General features: G+C 38.4%; 1 protein-coding gene across 18 annotated transcripts in view; it reads right to left on the bottom strand.

Moving 5' to 3' along the window:
• The window catches only part of PTK2 (protein tyrosine kinase 2), a 428,530-nt gene that overhangs the window by 219,397 nt on the left and 181,392 nt on the right, over positions 1-27,741 (bottom strand). For 17 of the 18 annotated variants that reach the window (XM_043978984.1, XM_043978985.1, XM_043979000.1 and 14 more), the window contains one exon: positions 12,626-12,705. The exons of the other annotated variant lie outside the window; for it this stretch is intronic. In XM_043978984.1, the coding sequence (XP_043834919.1) occupies positions 12,626-12,705 (80 nt within the window). The remainder of the gene's footprint in view (positions 1-12,625; positions 12,706-27,741) is intronic. 18 annotated transcript variants of the gene reach the window in all.

Raw genomic sequence — 27,741 nt, 5'->3', positions numbered from 1 at the left:
CAAAAACAAAACCACAATATTCTCTGACCTCAATGAACTTACACTGTAATTGGGGAGACAAGTAAATACCTCAGTATAGATTAGATACTACAAAGTAGATGGAAATTAATTTGAAAGTTAATTTGCATTAGGAATTGCAGGTACCCAAAACGCCTCTTGCAGAATGTGGACTTTGGAACTGAGCCTTTCAGGAAGCCAAATAAAATAAGATGTGAAAAAGAAGATGTGAAGATTGGGGAGGGTGCAGAGCATTTTAGGCGTGGGAGAATAGCCAGTGCAAAGGAATGGAATCTGGAGATAGAGTTTGATCAGTCTTGTTTAAGGAATTTCAAGTAGAGGGAGGTAACAAACACTTACATAGCACCAATTGTGTGCCAGGCCCTGTGTGCTAAGCACTTTACAAGCATTACCTCATTTGAACCTCACAACAGTCCTGAGGCAGGTGCTATGATTATCTCCATTTTAAAGTAGAGAAAACTAAGGCAAACAGAGGTTGAATGACTTGCCCGAGGTCACAGAACTAGCATGTGTCAGGGGCCAAATCTGAATTCAGGTCTTCCTGACTCCAAGCTCAGCACTCTAGCCACTGTGCTACCTTCCTGTCTCAAAGTAGGCCAATTCCCTTTTATGCACCGTCTACCCCCATCAGAACTGCTGCAGTATCACAGAATAAGTGGAAAGGAGCAAGATGTAACAAGACTAGAAAGGTAAGAAGGGATCATGCTATAAATATCTTTAAATGCCAAACAGGGGACTTTATGTTGAATCTGGAGGTAACGAAGAGTCAGTGGAGTTCAATGAATAAGGGAATGTGACATAGTTAGAACAGCTTTGGAAAAATTTGGTTTGGCAATTGAGTGGATGATAGATTAAAATGGGGCAGGGAGAATAATTGAAAGGCTATTGCAGTAGTCCACAGAAAAATCCCTGAACTAGGAATTAGAAAGGGATAGTATATAAGAGATGGGGTATAGGAGAAATGACAAGATTTGGCAATGGATTTGATATTAGATTAATGAGAATGAGGATTTGAGGGTGATACTGAGGCTGCAGGCTTGGGAGACTAGCAGGACGGTGGTGCCATTGACAGTGATAGGGAAGTTTTGAGGAAGAGAGGGGTACAGGGAGATCATAAATTCTGTTTTGGACATGTTGGGTTTAGGTTGCCTATGGAGCATCCAGTTAGAGGTGTCCAAGAGGCAATTAGAGATACATGACTAACTCAGGAGAAAAAGAATATGGCTAGATACATCTGTGAATAATAGAGATAACTGAACTCATGGAAGCTGTTCATATGACCAACTGAGATATTACAGAGGGAAAAAGAGAAAGGCATCTAGAACAGACCCAATGAGGAGATCTATAGTTGGTGGGCATGACACAGATGAAGATCCAGCAGAGGAGACTGAAAAAGAGCAGTCAAACAGGTAGGAGAAGAACTAGGAGAGAAGGGTATCACAAAAAATTAGATGAGAGAGTATATGTAAGAAGGTCAGAATGGCAAGTTGGGCAAAGAGGTTAAAAAAAGGGGCATCTGACTTGACAATTAAGAGAATATTGGGGAAAGGAGTTTCAACTGCATGACGATAGAAGCTGGATTGCAGAGAATTTAGAAGGTAAGGACAGGAGAGCACATGGAAGTTCTGATAGCACATCCCTTTCTAAAGGAATTTTACCACAAAGGTAAGAAACAGGATAATAGTTAGCAGGTGGTGCTGGATCAAAGGATGGAGTATTTTATTTTGTTTTTAAACTATGGGAAAACTAACTATGCATGAAGACTGCAAGGAAAGAAAGAGTAGAAAGGAATAAAATGAAAGAGAATGGTGATGATTGCAGGGGCAATTTTCTGGAAAAGGTGGAAGGAGAAGGGAATAAAGAAGATATATATATATATAGATATATATAGATATATATGGATATATATGGATTTGCCTTGGCAAGAGGAAGTTATCCTTCAAAACTAGTGTGAAAAAAGAGACAGGTGGAGAAAGATGTCTGAGAAGAAGGATGGGAGAAGAGGGAGCTCTTAACACATGTTTTCAATTTTTTCAATTAAGGATTAGTATGAGGTGAGGCCTTCATCTGATTTTTCAAAAAAATTAAAAATATAGTATGAAAGATCCAGTTAGGGAAATGGTGAAATCTGGCAGATTCAAATTAAAAGGTCCACATTTAGGTTAAAATAAAATTATAGGATGTATGGAATGAAGCAGTGAAATTGCATAGACAGTAGTTGCTATGAACACAACTTAGGTACTTTTGTGACTATTGATAAGCATTACTAGTGTGATTTGACTATTGGAAAAAAAGCCTTTGTGTGTTTAGATTTCATTAAGAAGGGTCAAGTATATATATGAGAGAGCAGTGGATAGAATCCTGGACTTGGAATCAGAAGGCATGAGATCACATACAGTCATAGACACTTGCGAGCTATGTAACCCTGGGTAAGTCAGCTGAATTGCTATCTGCCTCATCTGTAAAATGGGGATAATACAGCAAGGTTCTGATCAATGTAACGAGCGAATCTGGTGAAGTGGATGAATGCATTTGAATTTATAGTATTCAAAGTTAAAATGACTTAATAAAGTAACTGGTTCTGTTAATGTGCACTGGAAATGTGCAGTGCAAATGCAAATAATGTGACCACCTTACAAGATTCTGGGACTTAGCTTAAAAGCACCTGCCATCTAGGGCTGATGTAAAAATAAAATGAGAATCTTTATAAAGTGCTTTGCAACACTTAAAATATTATATAAATGCTACTATTATTATTGCTACTGCTACCTCCACCACTGCCACTACCACAACAAAAAAGGTGATAGTCCCAATGAACTGTGTGAGCCAGACCACACATGGAGTATTCTCAACACATTTTAATATGACGAAGAATGATTGGTGAATGGAAATGAAAATATCATATGGAAAATGGGCAATGGAAATGAGGATAATAGCTAGAACACACGCAAGGAAAAGGGAAAGTGACAATTCTCTTCAACTGGACTCTTGCCATGTAGAAGAGATAGTAAACTTACTTTGCATTAGTCCAGAAAGCACAATCAAAGGAACTAATTTGAATCAGAGCACTTATTTCAGCATTGGAAATGGGGTCACTACCAAGTCCAACCTAACACTAAGAAGAAAAACACCGCAAACAAAAACCTGACAAGTATTCATTCCACCGTCATTCCAACCCTTGTTGTTGTTGTTTGTCCTTTGTTCTCAAAGAGGACCATGACATCAGGAGGTGATGTCATGACTTGCACTGAACTGGATTTAAGTGAGGAAGGGCTGGGCAAAGTCACCAACCTCACTCTCTCCTCGAGAGCCATCTGGGTCCAGTGGCAAGATATACATCAGGACGACTGGAGATGGCCTCAGATGTTTAAGGCAATTGGGGTTAAGTGACTTTGCCCAGGGTCACACAGCTAGTGTCTGAGGTGGGATTTGAACTCAGGTCCTCTCAACTCTAGGGCCAGTACTCTAACTACTGTGCTACCTAACTGCCCCCATTCCAACCCTATGCCCACGAAAGCAGCCCATTCCACTTTTGGAAAGCTCTAATGGTCTATGTAATTTTATTTCTTACATCAAACCTAAATTTGTCTATTGGCACCTATTCCATCCATTACTAGTTCTGGCCTCTAGGGCCAAGTAAAACCAATCTAAATCCTTCTTTGAAATGCTTACTGACAGCTATGGTGTTTCCCCTAAGCCCTCCATTCTCCAGGCTAATCACATTCTTTTAATTGACCTGCTTGTAGTACTATAAGATCAAAGCTCTATAGTGATGGGAGGGACCTCAGCTTGGCCCAGTGCTCTCATTATGCAGATAAAGAAATTGTGGTCTGGAAAAGCTTGAATGAGTTGCTTAAGGGCATAGGTGGCATCTGACCCCAGTGCTCTTTCCACTGTCCCCAGTTTCCTTCAAATGACAAGTCTTCTATCCTTGCAGTCCTTTTAATAACACTCTACCATATGCTAATGACCTTCCTACCATGTAGGATCCAATTCAATTCAATGAGCATTTATTTAGCACTAACAACATGTTAGTCAATTTATCAGCTAGTAAGTGTCAAGTGTCTGAGGCCACATTTGAACTCAGGTCCTCCTGATTCCAGGGCCGGTGCTTTATCTACTGTGCTGCTTAGCTGCCTCCTTGTACATGTCACTTTAAAAACTAAGGTGGTTGGTGAATTTCCCATGCATTTCTGTTGGTATCTTTACATAATTCCACTGTTTTCTCATTATCAGAAATATTTCCCTTTTTATCTTCCCAGTTTCATGCTTGAGAGCTTCCTATTCCCCCTAGGATGAATTCCTCTGAAGAATTTAGTATATAAGATCCCACTTATTTTTCCTATTCCCATTTAGAAATCTGCTTTTCCAAAACCTACAGTGCCATATCTCAAGCTTCCTATTCTTTCTCCTTTTTTAAAAAAAAAATCACCTTTATCACCAATTCTGAGAGGGAGCTGCCATTTCCTTACAAGGTCTTCCTCATTTGAACTCAACCAGTTTCTCCTATTTGGTAAGAATCAGATCCAAAAGAACAGTTTTCCTGGTCAGCTCTCCCACTTTTTCTTTTTCTTTTTTTATTTTTTGTGAGGCAATTGGGGTTAAATGACTTGCCCAGGGTCACACAGCTAGTACGTGTTAAGTGTCTGAGGCCGGATTTGAACTCAGGTCCTCCTGACTCCAGGGCCGGTGCTCTATGCACTGAACCACCTAGCTGCCCCCAAGCTCTCCCACTTTTTAATTGTTTTTGTTTTTCTTTGTGGGGCAATGAGGGTTAAGTGACTTGCCTAGGGTCACACAGCTAGTAAGTGTCAAACGTCTGAGGCTAGACTTGAACTCAGGTCCTCCTGACTTCAGGGCCAGTGCTCTAGCCACTGCACCACCTAGCTGCTCCCTCTCCCACTTTTTAAAGAATAAAATCACCATAAAGCTACGTCAAGACGTTATTAGTTGCTCTGCTTTTTGCACAGACAGCTATAGCAGTTGTCAAGTTTCATGCTTCTATGTTAGATTGGTGAGGTTTCAAAAATCCACCCATGTAACTTTCTATACAGGTAGTCTTGAGTATTCCCTGATGACAATAGAATCTGTTTGATGCTCCACTGATCTTCACCAAATAATCTCCATCAGGAGCTCAACAAACGACCTGCTATTAGCATTACAGCTAGCACAACCATCATCTAGGAAAGAATTCACATGGAGAAGGGATGTGCCCTCCCTGTCACTGCCAACTGCATCTACTAATATCAACAAGCAGGTAAGCCCCAAGAATAAGAGGCTGATCCCAAGACCACTTGCCCTGCTTCTAGACCTAAGCTTCTTAAACTGTGTTGCGACCCCATATGGGGCCATGTAATTGAATGTGGCAGCTGTGAAAAATATGGCAATAAATGTTTGATTTGTATACCTATTTATATATCTATATACTCAGGGTTGCATAGAAATTTTCTCCGGTGAAAAGGAGTTGCCACTGGAAAAAGTTTAAGAAGCTCTATTCTACATTGTGTGATTAGCTGTGACAGACTTTGCTTTTCTCAGCTATACAATGATCCAAGACATTTCCAAAAGATGCATCATGGGAAATGCTCTCCAAATCCAGAAAAACAACTGTGGAATCTGAATGCAGACTGAACCATACTATTTTTATTTTTGTTGTAGTTTTTTCTTTCTTGAGGTTTTCCTCTTTTGATCTGATTCTTCTTTCAAAACATGACTAATATGGAAATGTGTTTAAAGTGATTGTACATATATAACCTATATCAGATTGCTTGCTGTCTTGGAGAGGGGGGAGGGAAGGAGAAAAATTTGTAACGTAAAATCTTATAAAAATGAATGCTGAAAACTGGGAAGTACTTAATGCCAACATCCTTGGAACCATTTAAAGGCCCGTACATTAGAAAGTGATATGGTCTTATTGATGGAAATAAAACTAAAGAAGATGTGTAGCAAATGCCACCTACAAACCAATGGGCCTTTCTATCTGGCTTGCAGCAGGAACCTCCTAAATATATTGTCTCTAAGCCTTTTAGAAATTAAGCCCCTTGTGTGAAGAGACTTTAATTTCGTATTTGTTTTTATCAGTACATGGCACAATGTTTTGCAAAAACCCCAAATGCTTAAAAATGCTCATTCATAAAAAGAAAAATAAAACAAACATCGGGGCAGCTAGGTGGCGCAGTGGATAGAGCACCGGCCCTGGAGTCAGGAGTACCTGAGTTCAAATCCGGCCTCAGACACTTAAACACTTACTAGCTGTGTGACCCTGGGCAAGTCACTTAACCCCAATTGCCTCACTAAAAAAAAAAAAAAAAAGAAGTGGACAGTTGCCGTTGACTTTGAAAAGGTCTACAGATACATGACCTGGCAAGATAGTAGACCTCTTTATAGTTATATTGACAAAAGTCTATCCCAGTACCTAGCACTGACTCCCTGTTACATATAGGAAAATCATCTATCTTTCAAACATTTACTACCTGTGTGACCTTGGGTAAGTCACTTCATATTTGTGTGCATCAGTTGCCTTATCTATGGGTTGAGAGGTTTAGACTCCATGCATCTAAGGTTCTATCCCTTTCTAAATCTATGATCTTGACAGAAGCCAACTTTCCCCTCTGTTTCATAAAATTATTTTTTCTTAAGTTAAACAATTAAGTCCTTCAAAAGAATATTTCATTGCCTTTAATAACCTAAGATATGTGGGAAGTATTCTATAAATTCTTAACCTCTTTTCTTCTCAGAGAGAAACCAGCTTACATTTAGGTACTGAGAACAGTAATTTGGCAGTGAAAATAGTTCAAATATCTAAGGTAATGGTAAAAATCTCCAAACACTCCACAGAAGTGAGATCATCATTCTAGGCAGTTCATGAAGAAATGATGGAGAAAAACCACATGAAATAAAGTGTGGGCTCAAAATTTTAAAACAACAGCAATAACAACTCAAAAGTAAAAGTTTTCCCAATATGGAATGAGATGTTTTTGGAGGTTGTGAGTTCTATACTACAGCAAGTGGTCAAGAAAATGAGAAATGACCATGCGCTGGTATTGTGTTTATACAAGGTAAAAAGTTGAATTATATGCCAAGAGGCAGCTAGGTAGAGAAGAGGGTAGAACCCTGGAACTAGGGTTAGGAAGATCTGAATTCAAATCCATCCTCAGACACTTATTAGCACTGTGACTGAGTAAGTCACTTAAAGTCAGCCTCAGTATCCCCATCTATAAAATGGGGATGACATTATTAGCATAAAACTTCCAAGGTTGCTATGATGATAAAATGAGATGACATTGGTAAAACACTTTGCAAACCTTAAGGCGTTATATAAATGCTAGCTATTATTAGCTGGCACTTAATACAGTATCTAGTATATAGTAGGAGCTCAGTAAATTCTTGTTGACTTGACTTGAATAGAGACTTAAAAGGCTGAAATGATGTCTTCAAATGTTATACTTAAGTACATATGGGATCTCTATTTAGTGGAGTTAGGCAAAATAAATCATTTTTAAAAAATAAGCTTTTTTAAACATCATCAGTTTCCCCCAGTATTTCTCCCCCATTCCCTCAAGTGGGGCATTCCATGTAACAGTTTTTTTTTTTAAAAGATGAAAAAGTCAGTATAATTAACCAATACATTGAAAATGTTCAAAGACATGTACAATGTACAAAAGGTGTGGACCTCCCACTACCTCGGAGTGGTAGATTTGAAGTGCCCTCACATATCTCTTTCAAGCTATGTTTGTTTTTTATAATTTTGCAACACTCGCTTTTGTATGTGTAGTTGTTCTTTCCATTTATATTGCTGTAGTCATTATAGATTTCATTTTCTTGGCTCTGCTTGTTTTACTCTGCATCAGTTCATGTAGATCTTCCCATGCTTCTCCATATTCATCTTTTCTTACAGGCAGTCACATTATAATTTGTTCAGCCAATCCTTTATTTCTTTTCTTCTCAGTTTTCTTAACATAAGTTCATGAGGCAGCTCGGTAGAGCAGTGGATAGAGCACTAGCCTTAAAGTTGGGAGGATCTGAGTTCAAATATGACCTCAGTCTTGCTGAGCTGATGATGAGTGAGATGACAAGAACCAGAAGAACATTGTACACAGTATCATCAACATTGTGTGTTGATCTACTGTGATGGACTATATTCTTCTCACCAATGCAATGGTACAGAAGAGTTCCAGGGAACTCATGATAGAAGAGCATCTCCAAATCCGGGGCGGGCGGGGAGAAGAACTGTGGAGTATAGATGCTGAATGAACCATACTATTTCTTTTGTCTTTGGTGCTGTTGTTTTTCTATTTTGAGGTTTTTCATCATTGCTCTGATTTTTCTCTTATAACATGACTAATGCAGAAATATGTTTAATGTTATTATGTATGTATGTGTGTGTATATATATATAAAACCTATATCAGATTACCTGCTGTCTAGGGGAGGGAGGAGGGAGGGAGAAAAACCTGAAATTGGAAAGCTTGTATAAACAAAAATTGAGAACTATCTTTACATGTAACGGGAAAAAAATAAAATAATTTATTACCAAAAAAAAAAAAAAAAATGACCTCAGACATTTACTAGCTGTGTGACCCTGGGGAGGTCACTTAACTGCAAATGCCTTCAAAACATCTGGGGCCACCTCCAGTCATCCTGATATATATCTTGCCACTGGACACAGATGGCTCTGGAGGAGAGAGTAAAGCTGGTGGCTTTACATAGCCTTCCCTTCCTTAAATCCAATTCACTGCAAGTCATGACATCACCCCGTCACCATGTCATGGTCCTTTTCCAGAAAGGACAAGTGCATAGTTCTGATTATTCCTTTTTTTAAAATTCTTTTTATTATTAGGATTGCATTTTGCTCATTTGCTATTTAAAAAAATTATTTTGGGGGGCAGTTAGGTGGCACAGTAGATAAAACACTGGCCCTGGATTCAGGAGGATCTGAGTTCAAATCCAACCTCAGACACTTGGCACTTATTAGCTGTGTGACCCTGGGCAAGTCACTTAACCCTCATTGCCCCACCAAAAAAAAAAAATTATTTTCTGGTCTCTTCTTTTTAATCATATTGGCTAAAGATTTATCACTTTCATTAGACTTTTCAAAGAATCAGCTTTTGGTCTAATCATTTATATGTTTGTTTTTTCGGGGAAGGGGGTTTCCATTTATTTATTTGCCCCTTCATTAATTCTTTTTTTTCCATTAATTTTTAATGTCTCCTCTTTGGTAATTATTGTAGGTTTGGTTATTTGTTGGCTTTCTAATTTCAAAAAGTGAATATTAAGTTCACTAATCATATTTTTCTATTTTGTTAGTGTATCTTTGTAAGGATAAGATTTTTCCCCTAAATTTATTCACTGGTTCTCATTTAGTGGTTTGTGAACCCCTTGGAAGGTAAGACCATAGGCAAAGGAGTTCATGTAAAAAAACTTTTTTTGTTTACACTTTAACCATTAAATAACTGACCAATTATATTACTCATATTTGTTCTCTGGAATAATAAGTATATGGACATATGAATATCATTTTATATTTTATAAATGTAAAATATTAATTTATATTTTTAATAAATATATTATGTTCAAATTTTTGAGCAAATTTAGATGGGGCAAAAGTTGTAACATATAGTTGTTGTAAGCACTTTTACAAAAGCTAGAGGGCAAAAAATTGAAAAATGGTGATAACTGTGATGACATTTACTTTCTTATATTTCATGTAACTGAACTGTTTAATTTAATATACTGTCTTGAAAACACATTAAAAGCCCACTAATTGGTTTTCTAAAATTAGCAATTTTGCCATCATAGGAATTACTAGCTACATTTAGTAATATAGTCTTGCGTGACTTTTCTTTTTTAGTTTTATTTGCAGCACAAACCATGATAACCCCCACTAGCTATGAGTTGTCCCTCAAGGGTCTGCCCTGGGCCCTCTTCTATTTTCCATCTATACTGTCTTGCTTAGTGATCTAATCCGCTCCCATGGGTTCAATAGTCATCTCTTTGCAAATGATTCTCAGATCTGTATTTCCTTCTCAAACTTCTCTCCCGAACTCTGGTCTTCCATCACTAACCTCCCTTTGGACATCCATCTCAAGCTAGCTGCCCATAGAAACCTCAAACTCAACATATACAAAGCAGAATTCATTATCTTAGGCCCACCTGGGTAGCTATCCTGCTTGAGGTGTGATGAACTGCTCAGAGCCTGAGTTAAAATAAATAATCCCCCAAATCATATCTTGATACTTCCATGGAGGAGCAGTTCTCAAGGCAATTTAAAATCAGTTCAGAAAGATAAACAAAAAAGTGCTGGCAAGAAGATTAAAAACAGTCATCAAAATGGTTGCCTGGGTCTCATGAGCTCTTTACCAGTCCTAAAGACTGCTTTTATAATCTTCTGGAATAAAGGGACCACAGTTGGGTCCCAGATTAATCCCCCTGTGAGCAATCAGCCTAAACCATATCTGCACCACGACTTCTTTGGGTGTTGTCTTAATGCACGCCTCCTCAGTTCCATCAGTACTCTAGCACATATCCTCTTAACTCCCCTCTTCCAAACTTCCCTCTTACTATGCATTACTGTCCCAGTCATCCAAGCTGAGGCAAAAAAAAAAAATAAATAAAGTTGTTATATACAAAAGAATAGAGAAAAGCAAGAAGGCAGTCTCTGTGTGATCTTCAACTCCTTATTCATACTCACCTATCCAATCTATTATCTCAAGTTTTGTAATGTCTACCTTTATGTCTCTTGAAATTCATCTGCTTCTCTACTCTCAGTCACTTCACCACCTTGAAACAGGGCTTTAGCACCTTTTCTCTGTCAAGAATGCCGCTATACTCTCTCACCCAGGATTGCAGAGTAGGTATCATCTTGGACTCCTCTCTCACTCCATATATCCAATTTAGTGCTAAGACCTGTGAAATTGACCTTCACAGCACCTCTCATATATGTACCCATCTCTTCTCTGACATGGCCACCAACTCGGTGCAAGCCCTCAACACCTCCTGCCTAGACAGCTGCAATCAACAGCCTGCTGGTTGATATTCCAGCCACAAGTCTCTCCCCACTCCCATCCATCCTGCACTCAACTTTCAAGGTGATCTTCCTTAGGCACAGGCCTTATAATGTTACCTCTCCATCCCCATCTACTCAATAAATTCCAGTAGTTCCCTATCACTTCTAGGATCAAAGATAAAATCCTGTTTCATGTTCAAAACCCCTCATAACCTACTTGCCCTTCAAGACACAAACACACACCCACACCCACCCCTTTCCAGTCTTCTTACCCCTATGAACTCTGTGATTCAATGACACTGACCTCCATGCCTTCTGGCTTCCTCCAAGTTCCAGGTAAAATCTCACCTTCTACAGGAAGTCTTTCCCCATCTCCTTTAATTCTAGTGTCTTCCCTCTATTTATTATGCCCAATTTCCCCTGTACATACCTTAATTATACATGGTTCTTTCCATATGATCTCTCTCATTAAGACTGTAAGCTACTTGAGTACAGACTTTCTTTTGCCTTTACTTGTATCTCCAGCACTCAGTTCAGTGCCTGGCATATAGCAAGAGTTTAGTTCAATGTTTCTTCACTGACTGACTGACCTGAACTATTGCCCTTGTCAAGTATCTTCTCACTCCAATTCATTATATGTTGAAGCAGTCAATGTGATTTTCCTAAAGTGCACGTCTGACCACGTCATACAAATACCCCCAACCTCCACTCAATAAACTCCACTAGTTCACCATTACTTCCAGGATCCAAACAGAAAATCCTCTATTTGGCACTTGAATCACTTCACACACTGACCCCTTCTTATACTTTATCCCTCTCTACATATGTGACAGTCCAGCTCAACTGGCCTTCTTTTGCTACTCCTTAAATATAACACTCCATCTTCCAACTTTGTACCTTTTCACTGGCTGTATGTCCCATGCTCAGAATGATCTCCTTTCTCATCTCTGCCTTCAAGACTTCAAAATTCCACCTTTTGCAGGAGGCTTTTATCTCATCTTCTCCCTTCCTCCTGCATCCCACCCTAACTATCCCATATTGGGCATACATTTTTTTTGTACATTATCTATCTTTCCGATTAGAATGTGAGCTCTCAGATGGCAGGAATTATGTTTTTGTGGTTCTTTGTACCAATGGGGTATAACACAATGCCCAATACATGGTAAGTGCTTGTTGATTGAAGACATTTAGAGAATCTGTTCATTAACCTGTTTCTTCCAACTCAAATTGGTATTTTGTATACATATTCTGATGACACATAACACAGAACAATAGCCTAGGAGTAAAAAAAAAAGCTGGGTTCAAGGCACACCTGTAATATAAGCTGACTGACCCTGGGCAATTCACTTAACCACTCAGTACCCCAGGCAACTTCCTAAGATTATAAAGTGTATAACAGATGCTGAACTGCAATGGTAGAAGGAATTTCTACCCAGAAGTTTCCTATACCAAATAAATCACAGGTCCAGAATCCTTTCCCCCTCCAAAAAAGAAAAAATCCTTGATAAATAGTAAAGTGAAGAGGAATAACTTTCAAAATTAATGTAAACACGTTCGAAAGAAGTAATCTTCCATACAAATAAGTACAGTTTATCAAGCTCACCGTATTTCAAGGCAACCCAACTTCAAAGCAATTTCCTGGTCCACTTGATCAGCTATTTCTAACATATAGTCGTTTTTCACCTAGAACATATGAAGCAAGCATGTGTCATATGAAGAAATAATTCTTTTTAAAACAAAAGGGTTTTTATATGATATGATAGTAGGTAGCTATCTGGAACTCAAAAAAGATCAATCAAAATGATTTGGGAAAGACATTTATTTACAAAAATTATTCCAATTTATGTCAAACCTCTCTAAATTTAGTGCTCACTAATGTTGGAAAAGTGAGGAAAATCACAGAACTGTTCTAACTGGGTATACTACAAATCCATGTTACATAATCTCAAGTGGGCCCTCACTATTGCTAGGCAATCCTACTAGTACCCCCCTTATCAGCTCACTATCTCACTCTCCACAGCTGCTCTTCCAAACCTTTTTATCCCTCTTCAATCCTCCTATGGTTTCCCTTCCCCCAACTCTCTTGTTTGAGAACCTTACCTCATATTTCATAGGAAAAACTGAGGCCATTTGTCCTGAACTCCCTCTTAGCGCTTTGTAGTTAAGTTCCTCAAAACAGCCATCTACAATAGGTACCTCCGCTTTCTCTCTTCTTAACTCGTTACAGTGCAGCTTCTAACCCTATCATGCCACTGAAGCCTCTCTCTCCAAAGTTACTAATGATCTCGTAGTTCGAAAATAAAATGATCTTGATTAGGTCTCCTTTTCCTTGACCTCTCTGACACTGCTGATGACTTTTTCCTCTTTGCTCTTCTCTTCTCTCTAGATTTTAGGGACACCTTCCTCTCCTTGTTCTCCTACCAATCTGACCATTCCTTTTCGCTTTTGCTGGATCCTCTTTCCAGATCATGCCCTCTGACCATGTGTCCCACAGTATTCTGTCCTGGAACCATTTCTTCCTCTTTACTACTTCATTTTGTATCTCATCAGCTCGCATGGATTTAATTACCATCTCTATGCTGCTGATGCTCAAATCTACCTATCCTTCCCCAAACTCTCTGCTGGCTTCCAAACTGATATCTCCAGCTGCCTTTCAGACATCTCGAACTCGATTGACCAGTAGACATATTAAACGCAATATGTCTATAACAGAACTCATATTCTTTCCCCATAAACAGTTCCAACACCTCACTCCTAACTTCCATTACTATCAAGGGCAACCCCATGCTACCAGTCCCTCTGTCTGGCAACCTTGGAGTCCTCACTATCTTTCATCCCCAAATCCAAGCTGTTGACAAGGCCTGTCAAGTTCCCCTTTGCAACATCTCTTGCACATTTTCCCATTTCTCATCTGACACTGCTAACTCTTATAGTGGAGGCCCTCATCACCCCACACTGGGACTACTGTAAAAGCCTGCTGGTGGGTCTACCTGCCTCAAGTTTCTCTTCACTCAAATCCTCCATTTGTTATCAGAGATTTTTTTTTTTTAAGTGAGGCAATTGGGGTTAAGTGACTTGCCCAGGGTCACACAGCTAGTAAGTGTTAAGTGTCTGAGGCCGGATTTGAACTCAGGTACTCCTAACTCCAGGGCTGGTGCTCTATCCACTGCGCCACCTAGCTGCCCCTATCAGAGATTTTTTAAAAACACAGGTTCAGCTACATTGTCTCCCTAACCAATAAACTCCAGTGGCCCCCTATGGCCTCCAGGATCAAATACAAAATGCTGTTTGGTATTCAAAGTCCTTCATAATTTAGTCTCTCCTACCTTTCCAGTCTTCTTAGGCTTTACTTTCCAACACAGTCCTCAATTCAGAGACACTGGCCTCCTGGCTGCTTAATGACAATCCATTACTCAGTTTTAGGCATTTTTCTTTAAATCCCCAATAAAGGGGGCAGCTAGGTAGTGCAGTGGATAAAGCACTGGCCCTGGATTCAGGAGGACCTAAGTTCAAATCCAGCCTCAGACACTTAACACTTACTAGCTGTGTGACCCTGGGCAAGTCATTTAACCCTCATTTAACCCCCCCCCAAAATCCCCAATAAAAGCCTTCCCCAACCCTCCTTAATTGCACTGCTTTCTCTTATTTTCTATTCATCCTGTATATAGGTGGTTTAGCATATATTTGTTTGCATGTTGTCTCCCCCCTTAGATAGTGAGCTGCTTGAGGGAAGGGACTCTCTTTTGCCTCTTTTTTCGATCTTCAGCACAGTCCTTGGCACATCATAGACCCTTAATAAATGTTTAGTGATTGATCATAGGACTTCACGTAATAACTGATTTCCATGCACCATACTTTAAAAGCCATAAACATACAATGTCAACTATGTTTTAGACCTCAGAAAACATCTACTCCTATCCCTTAATGATATAGATTAGGGAAGGGAGGCTTAGAAAGGCTAGGTGATTTGCCCAGTCACACAATTAATGAAAGAAAGAGAGGGATAGGACTGAACTCAGGCCTTCTGAATAAAGTCCTTTCACTACACCATGCTTTTTCCTCCATAAAAAAAGGAATGGTAATTCATGGCCTCACACTGCTGAAGTCCATGACAAAGGACCTATTTATATAACCTTTCGTAGTTCCAAAGTTTGTTCTCTTATTCAAATCATTTCATTTCATCCCCACAATAGCTCTGTGAGTTAGGCACAGAAAGAAGTGGTATCCTCATCAAAGTGGTAAGGAAGTTGAGAATCAAGAAGGATTGCCTAGGATTACACAGCTATTAAGAGGCAAAGATAGGCTTCAAACACTTGACACCAGGCTCTTTCTGGAATGTGAACTAGTTAAGATGGCTTAAATGATGTTATGATAAAAAATTTTGGCAAGTCAATTTAAAAAGTAAAATGTTAATATAAATATAATTCAGCAGTTATTTTGTTATTCTTTCCCCACTATTGATTTAAGTAAATTCAAACAGGTACTATCTTAACCTCAACATGAACTCCAATTATTTTGAGGTGTTAAGAGTTTATTGGTAGATCTATGAATTGATATAGTCATTCTAGAACATAATTTGGAGTAAAAGTTTTAAATCATCCATACCCTTTAATTATTACCACTAGTAGGGGGCAGCTAAATGGTACAATGGATTGAGCACTGGCCCTGGAGTCAGGAGGACCTGAGTTCAAATCTCACCTCAGACACTCACTAGCCATGTGACCCTGGGCAAGTCACTTAACCCTATTTGCCTTAAACATCCAGGGCCACCTCTAGTCATCCTGATGTATATCTTGCCACTGGACCCAGATGACTCTCTGAGGTTGGTGACTTTACAGAGCCCTCCCCCACTTAAATCCAATTCAGTTAAAGTCATGACATGAAGGAAAAACACCACCACCACCACTAGTAGGCTTGTACAAACCCATAAGTACAAAAGTGTTCACAGCAACTCTTTCGGTCATAGACAAGAATCAGAAAATAAGTAGCCACACATCAGTTGGGTAATGACTGAACTAATTATGGTATGTGGTTAAAAGGGAATACTTTAGTGCTATAAAAAAGGATGAGGGGGCAGTTAGGTGGCTAAGTGGATAAAGCACTGGCCCTGGATTCAGGAGGACCTGAGTTCAAATCCGGCCTCAGACCCTTGACACTTACTAGCTGTGTGACCCGGGGCAAGTCACTTAACCCTCACTGTTCCATGCCAAAAAAAAAAAAAAAAAGATGATGATGAAAAGTCCAGAAAAACCCGAGAAGACCTGTAGGATCTGATGAAAAGTGAAGCGAGCAGTCAGTTAATAAATATTAAATGCCTACTAAGCGCCAGGCGTGGTGCTAAATTAAGAAACTACAAAAATAGACAAAAGTCAAGTCTCTTTCCCCAAAGAACTCGTGATCTAATGAGAACACAACAATAAACACATGGGAAGGCAGTAGAATTAAGAGGGATTAGAAAAGGATTCTTGTAGAAGACAAGAATCTGTAGAAGCCAGGATTTTAGTTAAGACTTACAGGAATCCAGAGAAGCCAGTGGGAAGAAATGAGAAGGGAGAGCATTCTGGGTACAGGGGGATAGCCAGAGAAAATGTCCAGAGCTGAGACATGGACCAGCCAGGAGATCAATGTCACTGGATTGAAGAGTATGTGGTATAGAGTAAGACTTAGGGGCAGTTAGGTGGCACAGTAGATAGAGCACCAGCCCTGGAGTCAGGAGTACCTGAGTTCAAATCTGGCCTCAGACACTTAACACTTACTAGCTGTGTGACCCTGGGCAAGTCACTTAACCCCAACTGCCTCACTAAAAAAAAAAAATGGTATAGTGTAAGACTGGAAAGGTAAGAGTGGGCTTCAATACTGAAGAGCTTTGAACATCAAACAGGATTTTGGTTTGATGCTGAAGGTGATAGGAAGCCACTGGAGTTTATTAAGTAAGAGGTGGGTGTGGGTGACACTGTTGACCTGCTTTTACAGAAAACTGAAGCTGACAGACTGACTAGCAGGCTACTACAATAGTCCAGGCAGGTGATGAGGGCCTGCTATAAGGGTGGCAGCAATGTCAGAGGAGATAAGGTAGCATATATGAGAGATGCTGAGAAGGTGAACTGACAGGCCTTGGGAACAGATTGGTTATGGGGAGTGAGCAGTAGTGATGAGTTGAGGATGACACCATGGTTGCAAGACTAAGAGGATGGTGCTGCCCTCAACAGTGATAGGGAATTTAGGGCAGGAACAGGTTACTGATTTATACAATAATAATACTGTGAAGATAAACAACTTTGAAAGCAATAATCAACTATGAATACAGAGGATCTATGATACAAGATGCTATCTATCTCCTTATGAAGAGGTAATGAACACAGGGTGGAGATTGAGATATATAATTTTGAGCATGGAAAATGAGGCGATTGATTTTGGTTGACTATAAATATTTGTTACAAAGGTTTTGGTCCCCCCCCCCCATGAAGCTGGGGGACGTGATGGGAGGGAAACAAAATAGATTTCTATTAATTAAAAAAAATTAATTTAAAAAACATGGCTGAATGGAGTGGGTTTATATCATATGTTCATGTGTTAGTGAGACAAATGTTTTACTTGGTCTCAAAAAAGAGGCAAGAAGGAAAAACAATAATTTCACATAACAGTACTGAGAAATTTCTTGGGCAAACATAAAAAAAAGTTTCACTATCATGTTCAGATATTCCATCAAATGTGTAGCTGATGAAAGAGCATTGAACACTGGCATCATGAGACTTGAGTTCAAATCCAAGATTAGTTACTAGCTGTTGATTTAGAACTCCAATCTTGCTCCTATGGAAGACAACACTATCTTTGAGTCACTCAGGTTCTCAACCTTGGTGTCACCCAGGACTCTTGCATTCCCTTCCCTTAACAACAGTCCATTATCTTTTTGTGCCCCTGATGTTTATTGTCTAGTCAGTTTCCTATCCTTACTGATTCAATATCCACATTATCTCTTGTACCTACTCCTTTTAATCCATTCCTATAGTTTGAGCCTTCATCTCTTTCCTGTGCTATTGCAAAACCTCCTGAACTCTACCTCCTTTTAAAATCTAGTTTCTCCCATCCACATGCTTAACAGGTGACTCTGTCACAAAGAATAAGGGAGGAAATCAAGTCCAATGAGGTGATGACCTTCATGAGTGGGGGAATTTTATTCCCCTTGGCGTTCTCTACAATCAAAGGAATCCTCCACAGTCCCAGCCTCTATACATATCTTTAAACTCTAAATTTAGTTCTCATTCTAGTACATACCATCCTAATTCTACAAATCTTAGTCTCTTTGTCTATCAAATGAGGAAAATACAGTATCACAGATTTATACCTTGAAAAGTCCTAGAGGCAATCTAGCTCAAACCCCCAGGAGCACCAGAGATAGAATATGAACTCAAGTCCTTCAATTCAAAACCCATTGCTCTTTCCAGAAGCCATCGCATCGACAAACTTCTTTAGGGTTTACAACCCTTTGTTGTTCTTTAAATTTTCCCATAAAATCCCAGTACAATAGGCAGTTCAAATGGTACAATGGAGAGTGTGGTGGACCTGGCACTATTCAGACATATCCAATCTCAAACATATTCTAGGATGAGTGATCCTGAGCAAGTCATTTAACCTCTGTCTGCTTCAGTGTCCTCATTTATAAAATGAGGATAATAGCACCTATCTCCCAAGGTTGTTGTGAGGATCAAATGAGATAATATTATTTGTTAAGCATTTTGCAAACCTTGAAGTGCTATATAAATGCTATTATTATGATTGTTATTTTTTATCATAATCTACATTTTATAGGCAAAGAAACTGAAATTTAAAAAAGGTAACCTGATTTGCTCCAGGTCTCCCAGACTTAAAAGGCAACAGAGCCAGAACCTTATCCCTGGTCCTCCAACTCCAAATCCTGTGATCTTTCCATTAATACCATATTTCTGATAGCCCCAAACGATGACTTTATGAAGATGAAACACTAAGTCCAGGATAAGAAGATCCTTGTTAAAATTAATCTAGTTTTGGAAACCTATAATCATCATCACTCAAAGATACAAATATCTTTTGAACACTATAGTGTTATAAGTCAAATCAACACAGGCACAGACACACAAATACTTATGCTACTCTAATAAGTGATATTCCTCATCCTAGTGGTATCAAATTGAAATCCCTGTGGGCTACACAATGCTTTAGAAAGCCACAAATTAACATTGTCTATGTTGTACAGTATTTTTATTTATTTTGTTAACTATTTCCCAATTACATTTTAATATGGTCTGCTCACACTTTTGCAGGTTTTTTCACACCTCTGCTTTATGCCAGCTAACTTCAGTGAATTAATTTCATTCTAAAAGTTTTTTTTATGTGTTTTTGATCTCTTCCTTCACTGCTTATTTTGTAAATGAAATATCACTACTAGTTTATTAGAGGGATTTAGACAATCATTTGCAGGGAACAGAATTTTAAAGAGTCAATAGAGAATGTTACACCTCCCATCTGTTTCTTCAAATACCAATGAGGTCATACTTCCTCCATTTGTTGCAGTTGGTATTTGACCTCCTATAGCAATTTTTCAAAATGCTGTGTTAATTATGAAGGCTTTAAAGTTGATAAGTCAGTTCTCTGTAAAGTATTATGTAGAGCAAAATGGATAAAAATTACCCCTTCTGTCAAGATGTTTGACTCTCCAGATGTCTCTGTTGTATATGCATCTTCTCAAGTTTTTGATTAAGTAAAGTCAGCCCACTTGGGATATATCTGGTACTGAATCAGCTGGCCATGCCTTGCCAACTGCTAATTGTACACAGTTTCCATCCCCCTATTTTTCTCCCTAAACAGCCATATGGAAGATCCTTTTACAGTTCAATCAGGCATTAATTTGACTGCCATTGTTCATTGGGGTTTTTTTATTACATTATTCACAGTATTCCTGTAATTAAATGACTAATGCCCACAATTTTGTTATCTGGACTTTTTTTTCATTTCATTTTGGTTGAATCAGGGAGGGGACCAGAAGCAGGCTGTCTGTAAGTCACATAGCAAATTACATATGCCTAACCAGAGATTAAGTAGAGCTGGTGCTTATAATAATTTTTTATTACTAGTTTATAATATAATTTGAGAACTGGTAGGTAAATTCCCCTCTCTGTTTTTTTCTCCCATGATTTCTATTGATAATACTGATCTATTGTTCTTGCATGGGAATTGTATTATTTTATACAAGTCTTTGAAGTATCCTATTGGTATTCTGAATTGTATTGTAATAAACCTGTACTTTCATCTGAGCAATATAGTCATTTCTACCATAATAGTTTGGTTTAACCATGTACATCTCTTCAATAACTTAATTCTTGCTTTATTCTTAAAACTTATGATAGGTTTCTTTTAATGTATGTGATTTTTATAAAAATATGGATGGTTTTGTAGTTTTATTTACAAAAGTTTATCCTGCCACTTTGCTGAAGCTAATTATAATCTCAAATGATTAAAAAAATTTTTTCTGAAAAAACTAGAGAACCAGACAGACTTATATGAACTGATACAAATTGAGGTAAGAATAGCCAGGAAAACAATATATAAAATGACAACAACATGAACAGAAAGAACAATCAAAATCCCTCTAGAATTCTGTATAATAATAATGATCGGGGGCAGCTAGGTGGCGCAGTGGATAAAGCACTGGCCCTAGATTCAGGAGTACCTGAGTTCAAATCTGGCCTCAGACACTTAACACTTACTAGTTGTGTGACCCTGGGCAAGTCACTTAACCCCAATTGCCTTACCAAAAAAACAAATAATGATCAAGTTATCATTATTTGTCCTTTGTTCTTGAAGAGCACCATGACATTGGATGATCTCATGACTTGCACTTAATTTGATTTAAGTGAGGGAGGGCTGTGTAAGGTCACCAACCTCACTCTCTCCTTCAGAGCCATCTGGGTCCACTGGCAAGATATACATCAGGATGACTGGAGATGGTCCTAGATGTTTAAAGCATGTTAAGTGACTTGCTCAGGGTCACACAGCTAGTAAGTGTCTGAGGTGAGATTTGAACTCGTCCTCCTAACTTTAGGGTCAGTGTTCTATCCACTGCAAAGCTGACCAAGAAGAGTTGAGAAAGTAGACTGTCCTTTCCTCTTTAGCAGAAGTGGGAGACTGGTGTGAACCTTGTATTTTTTTTTTTTTTTTGCAGGGCAATGAGGATTAAGTGACTTGTCCAGGGTCACACAGCTATTGTCAAGTGTCTGAGGTTGGATTTGAACTCAGGTCCTCCTGAATCCAAGGCCAGTGCTTTATCCACTGCACCACCTAGCTGCCCCGTGAATCTTGTATATTAATTATAGATTTTGGATGCCAGGAGTTTATTTTTTAATCAAAAGAGCTATAGGACATCATTGAAGTTTCTTCAGTAGGGAAGTGACATGGTCACACCTGCACTTTAGAAGAACAATATGGCAGATGGACTGGAGAGGGAAGATCTGAGGTAGGCAGGCAGGGAGGCTAATTAGGATGCTGCTCCAAGATTCTCAGCAAAAGGAGATAAAAGCCTGAACTAGGGCAAGGGTCATGTAACTAAAAAGAAATACTATCAGACACAGCAGCTGGGTTTGGAGTTTGTAAATGTATTACAAATTGTAGCAAAAATTGCAACAAACTTTTTTTTTTTTACAAGGGATGGTTTACTAGATAAGTTAGGTGGAGAAAGATATATTCTGAAATAAATGTAATTTAAAAACGAAGACACTAATAAATTAACTTTAAAAAAATGTTAGCAATAAAAACAAAACCAGAAGATTGGAAAACAGTAATCCTGGAACAGGGTACCTCTATATTCACTACCAATAATACTTCTCAGTTAATTTTCAAAAAAGAGATGCCACTCTATACACAGCAATTTTGCAGAGATAATAAAAAATAGTAAAATTTAATGGTCATGTAGATGTTGGAAAAGGTATAATAATACACCACCAAAGGAGGTATGAATTGGTTTGATCTTTTAGAAAATAATTATACAGTAAGAGTTCCAAAAATATTTACACCAGTGATCCCAGAACCTAAGGAGATCACTGACAGGAATAAAATAAAACTTATCTGTATACTCATCAACACAATTAGTAATAACTTTAAAAACTAAAAACACCTTATGTCCAACAAGCTGGGAATAAATGAACAAAACAGAGCACATAATTGCATTTTCTTCGTCAAGGTTATCTTCTAATGGATTTAATATTTGCTTTAGTGTCTTCTTCCTCATTGATGAGATAAGACACCTTCTATCTCCTACAGAAGATCAATCTTGATTAGAACTTAAGAAAGGGGTGGGGATAATAAGATTATGGAATCAGATTTAGGGTGGTAGTTGAGGGAAGCATTACACAAACCATATGGGGAAGTAGAATGGCATTAAATTCATTTGTATGCTGCCTGTTAGATTTAAGTTGATAAAAAAATCAGAAATCAAATTTTCTGAAGTCAAGGGCTGTTTTATAGTGATACTGGAGGGTTATATGTATTTATTTCAAAGATGTTGCCAGTGATAGATCATTATAACTGGAAAAGACATTCATGATTATCTAGTCTATCCCCTTCTTTTGCCATCAAGTAAGTGGAAGCCCAGAGGGTTGAAATAAGGTCAGAGTTTCACAGTAAGTGATAGTGCTGGGACTCTCAGAATCAAAGAGGTGAAAGGGGTCCCATAAGAAACCTAGTCCAGCCTCTTACTGGGACAAGAATGTCCTTGATGATATCACAACTGGATTGATGAACTCTAGGAAGGTACAACCCATTGGGCTTTTGAATGGATCCAAGGGTTAGGAAGTTTTCCCTCACCTGTAGTTGAAATCTACCTCTCTCTTCAACTTCTGCTCCTAGTTCTGGCCTTTAATTAAACAAATTAATCCCTCTTCTACAGAATGATTGCATTTGCTCCTTCCAAGTTCAGGCTCTTTTCTCTATATATCACTGCCACTCTTCAAAAAAAAGTTTATATATATTTGAAATCCAAAAGTAATTCCTAGACTGGCCTAGAGGTCAATCATTCTGGTAATTTCAATTGTGACAAATAATCTCCTTTGAAGATAGAAATTATTTTTAAATAACCAAAGCTCATTCAGAACCAAGGTAAATACAATGAACAAATTGGGTCCTCTTGCTAACCCCTGTCATCCATAAGCAGGCTCAGAAAGAAATTTCAAAGACGCCCCTCCAAAAATATTTCTTTGAATAATTGCAATGTCAATGGAAAATATGTACTATAGCTTCTCAATGACTCTAGCCACATTTTATTTCACTTGCAAGCCCTCTTCATACCAGCCTGCCCCCTCCTCTCCACTTTCAGTTCTGGAATCATAATCCTATCATGGAACAACAATCAAATTAACTGTTATTCCTCCTGGAATGTGTTTCTCAAGCTTCTATATGGCTCCATCCACCATCACTGTAACTTTCCAATGTCAAATATCTTTTTCCAGTCACTTCTCCACTATGTATATGGTCTCCATCAGTTGTTAGCATAGTATTTGGTAAACAGTAAGGGCTTAATAAATGCATCTTCATTTATCCATCTGTGAAGAAAATTTCTTACTATATAAACAAAAGAGTACTGATGATTTTAAAAGGGGTATAACTTTCATTGCTTTATAGCCATGTATCACATTACTCTGTAGTAATAATAACAGCTTGTGCATATGGCATTTTAATTTACAAATTTATTTATAAACAACAATCTATAACACAGTAACATTTCTTCAGCATTTTGAGATTTGTAAATAACTTTCCTTATAGCAACTCTATGAGGCAGTTAATACAAAAATTATCACAAATTTAGAGACAAGCTGACTTGCTCAAGGTCACACAGATCAACAGATGTGACTCAGAACCAGACAAACCCAATACTTTATTTACTATAACATGTGACCTCTTATAAGGAAAGAAATTTTTTAAAAATTGAACTCTTGGGGCAGCTATGTGGAGCAGTGGATAGAGCACCAGTCCTGGAGTCAGAAAGACCTGAGTTCAAATCCAGCCTCAGACACTTGAAACTTACTAGCTGTGTGACCCTGGGCAAGTCACTTAACCCCAATTGCCTCACCAACAAAAAACAAAACCCCAAAACCAAAAAAATTCTTAAGATTAGCAAACACACCTGCAGAATCATTAAACTGTATCCTTTAAAACCTTTTTCTTTTGAAGTTCATACTAGGATAGAATAGAATGCCTCGTATAGGTTTTTAATCACATAGTTAGAAACAGGATGCTCCAAAATTATCAGAGAAAGTAGGGCAAGCAAGTAAAAGCATGAAACAAAGTTGACAAGTATCAGAACAATTTGAAGACAAGACTTGGAGTTGAGAAAATGAATGAACACTAGCATTTACATCTTTTATTAAGCATTTGAGAAGTCACTGTGTCTAAAGAATTTCCAAAGAAAATAAGCAAAGTAAATTTCAGGCTAAATCTGAATAAAGAAATTATGTAAATACTCATTCAGGACCCTTGGAAGTGGGCTATTTTTTTATTTTTTTTTACTGAGGAGCTCCTAGAATATGAGAATTGAAAGGGACTTTGTAAGCCATCTAGTTCAATCTTTAATTGAAGCATGAATCAGTTCCTTCTATAACAGCCCTGACAAAAAGTCACATAAACTTCTTTCAACATGGAAGCAGGTGTTCTGTCCTGGTGACATCACCACTTATTAGGCCTCATAATTTAGGAGGGACATTGACAAAAGAGATGTATCTAAAGGAAGGTTGCCTTGAAAGGTAAAAAGTTTCTCATCATAAGAATTCTTCAAACAGTGACAAGATTAAGTATGTTTTCAGGGTTACTGTAGTAAAGAGGGAAATTCATACATCTATTACTGATGGAATCAAGTACAAGATAAATGTGTTTCAACTATAAGGCAAATTTTAACTGACTATAAAACTTTGATTATGAAAATTCTTTACTTCCTAAAAGTTAGAAATTCTTTAAGAAGTTGTCTTTTTCACCCTATATCTTCCTCCTGGTTCACAGCACTTCATCTACTGAGAGCTAATTTGGGAAAAACCATAGAGTTTTGTCTAAGGGCAGGAGATTACATATATGATTATGCTGATCAAAATTCTTTCCAAATAAAAGTCTACAAAATTTTACACCGCTGTATATGCCATAAAAATCAGCAAGGCATACACAGTGGCTAGAGGCCTAGCTTCTGATAACCTACTGGCTATGTAACTACGGGCAAGCCACTTCATGTGGTAGTGCTCTAGGCCAAAGGTGTGGATCACATTGCCGCAATGCTCCCAAGTGTAGCTTGAACCACATTAAAATGTAATTGGCAAACAGGTAACAAAACAAATAAAATAAAAAAGAATATAGATAATGTAAATAAGTAGTTTTCTAAGTCAATATGTGGCCTACAGGGATCCTTATGTACAGTTAGTGGTCCATGTGAGCTTAACACTAGTGCTCTGGGAAATGTTTTAGGGCTATAAACTATAGAAAAGGTGCCAGCTTGAACTTTCAGAAGGAGTTTCCTAAATAGGGGGAGTCCCTATTCAAATGAATGACAGGTTTAGTACCTCTCTCTATGTAGCCACGAATGCATCATTAGCAAAATTTGGCTTAGGTGACTTGCAAACCACAACATAACAAAAATGGGACTTTTTTAGTCCTATTTTGGCACTATAAATATACCAGAAGTTGTTAATATATATTACCTATAGTAATAGGCTACATATCACAAATTTTCTACATAAAGGAATTATCTTTATAAATGTGCCACTCCTCTCCCTCTTGCCCCTGCTGTACTCTCAGCTGGGAACTTCATACTTAAGCAGAAAAAAAATGAGGTTATTCATGAAGAGTTCTGACATTTCACACCCCCCATGGCATTCCCTCCTTTACTCCAGTCTATGATGATGACGTGGCCCTTTCACTTGACAAGTCCAACCCCTTCAACACATGCCCTTTATCCTAACCCTTCCCATCTTTTCCAGCAGATTGTTGCCTCTATTATCTATACTCACTCTAATCTTCATTGTCTATTTATCAGCTTTTTCTTTGTCTACAAGCATATCCAAGTCCCCTCATCATTAAAAAACCACTTGATTCTATCATACCCACCAGATATTTCCCTCTTTTTTAAACCTTTTTAGCAATCTGATATAGGTTATGTATGTACAATCACATTAATGCCTCTTCTTCTTCCCCCTTCATGCTCTCCTAAACCCTCTGTAATATGACTTCAACTTAAATTTTCTTTCTAAAAAATCAGTAAGTCTGAATTGCTACATCGAAAGTCCTTTTCTCAATCCTCTTCCTTCTTGAACTCTATGAAACATTTTTACACCGTTGAACCCCTTCTTCTTCTTCTGGGTTTTAGTGACACTACTCATTGAATTCTCTTCTCCTATCTGACCTCTCTTGAATTTCATTTGCTGAATCATCAACCAATTCAAGCCCACTCACTATTCATGAAGCTCAAGGCTCTCAGTCCTGGGATCTTTTCCTAACACTCACTCACTTGGTGATCTCATCAACTCTAGGCAGATGATTCCCATTTCTATACATGCGGCCCTGTTTCTCTCATGAGTTTCAGTATAGCATCATGAACTATCTATTGTACTTTTCAAACTAGATGTTCTGTTGGTACTTCAAAATGAATATGTCCAACACAGAATCCATTATCTTTCCTCAAAACCCTTCCCTCTCTGAATTTTCCTTTTACTGTTAAGGTTAACACCATCTTCCCAGATACCCAGGTTTTGAACCTCAATGCCGCCCTCAACTCTCTTCTCTAAGTCAGTTAGCAAATATTGTAATCTATCTGCCTAAATCTCTCACATATAAGGGAAGGGGAAAGGAATAAGTATTTAATAGCACCTGCCATGTGCCAAAAATTGTGCTAAGTGCTTTTTACAAAGATTATCTCATCTCCCCCTGACAACAACTCTAAAAGGTTGGTTGGTGCTATTATTTATATTTTAGAGGTGAGGAAATTAAAGCTAACAGAGGTTGAGTGACTTGTCCAGGGTCACATGTTAGTAAACTATTTTAGGCCCGACTTGGCCTCCTGTCTTCCTGATTCCATGCCCAATGCTGTAGCCATAGTGCCACCAGCTGCCTCTTCACTCACAGAGCTACGACCCCAGCTCAGGTCCTTATCATTTCTCACCTGGCATACTGCAGTAGACCACCTGATATCCCTGGCTCAAGTCTCTTCCACACCAAGCTATCCCTCACAAAGCTGCCTGATTGATTTTCTGCAAGTGTGGGCTCGAGCTTATCACCCCCTAATCAATATCTAGTGTGTCCCTTCTGCCACTACAATCAAACATAAAAAGCATCCAGAGTTCTTCAGACATGACCCCTTCCTGTCTTGCCCTCCACACCCTGTGCTTGACAACAGCTTGCTGCCTGGTACGTGACTTTCCATCTCTTGACCCCATGCCTTTGCACACATGCCTGCAGCGCTTTACCTCTGAACCTCTAACTCCTGGGATCTCTGTCTGCCTCTAAGATCTGGCTCAAGCACTTTCTCTTTTTAAGAGACATTTTCTGAACATCCCATCAGCTGCTGGTGCCACCCTCTCTAAGGATGCCTTGCAGCTTCTCTAAATGTGACCTATACATTCTCATTTTCACACATTTGATGTCGTCTACCCCATTACAATGTAAGTTCCTTAAGAACAAGGGATTTTGTTTTTACTTTGTGCCCCAAGTGCTTAGCAC

Source organism: Dromiciops gliroides, chromosome 1 (assembly GCF_019393635.1).
Source record: "Dromiciops gliroides isolate mDroGli1 chromosome 1, mDroGli1.pri, whole genome shotgun sequence".
NCBI classification, from domain to species: Eukaryota; Metazoa; Chordata; class Mammalia; order Microbiotheria; family Microbiotheriidae; genus Dromiciops; species Dromiciops gliroides.
Note: the sequence above shows the minus strand (reverse complement) of the source record. Positions and strands in the feature narration are given on the sequence as shown.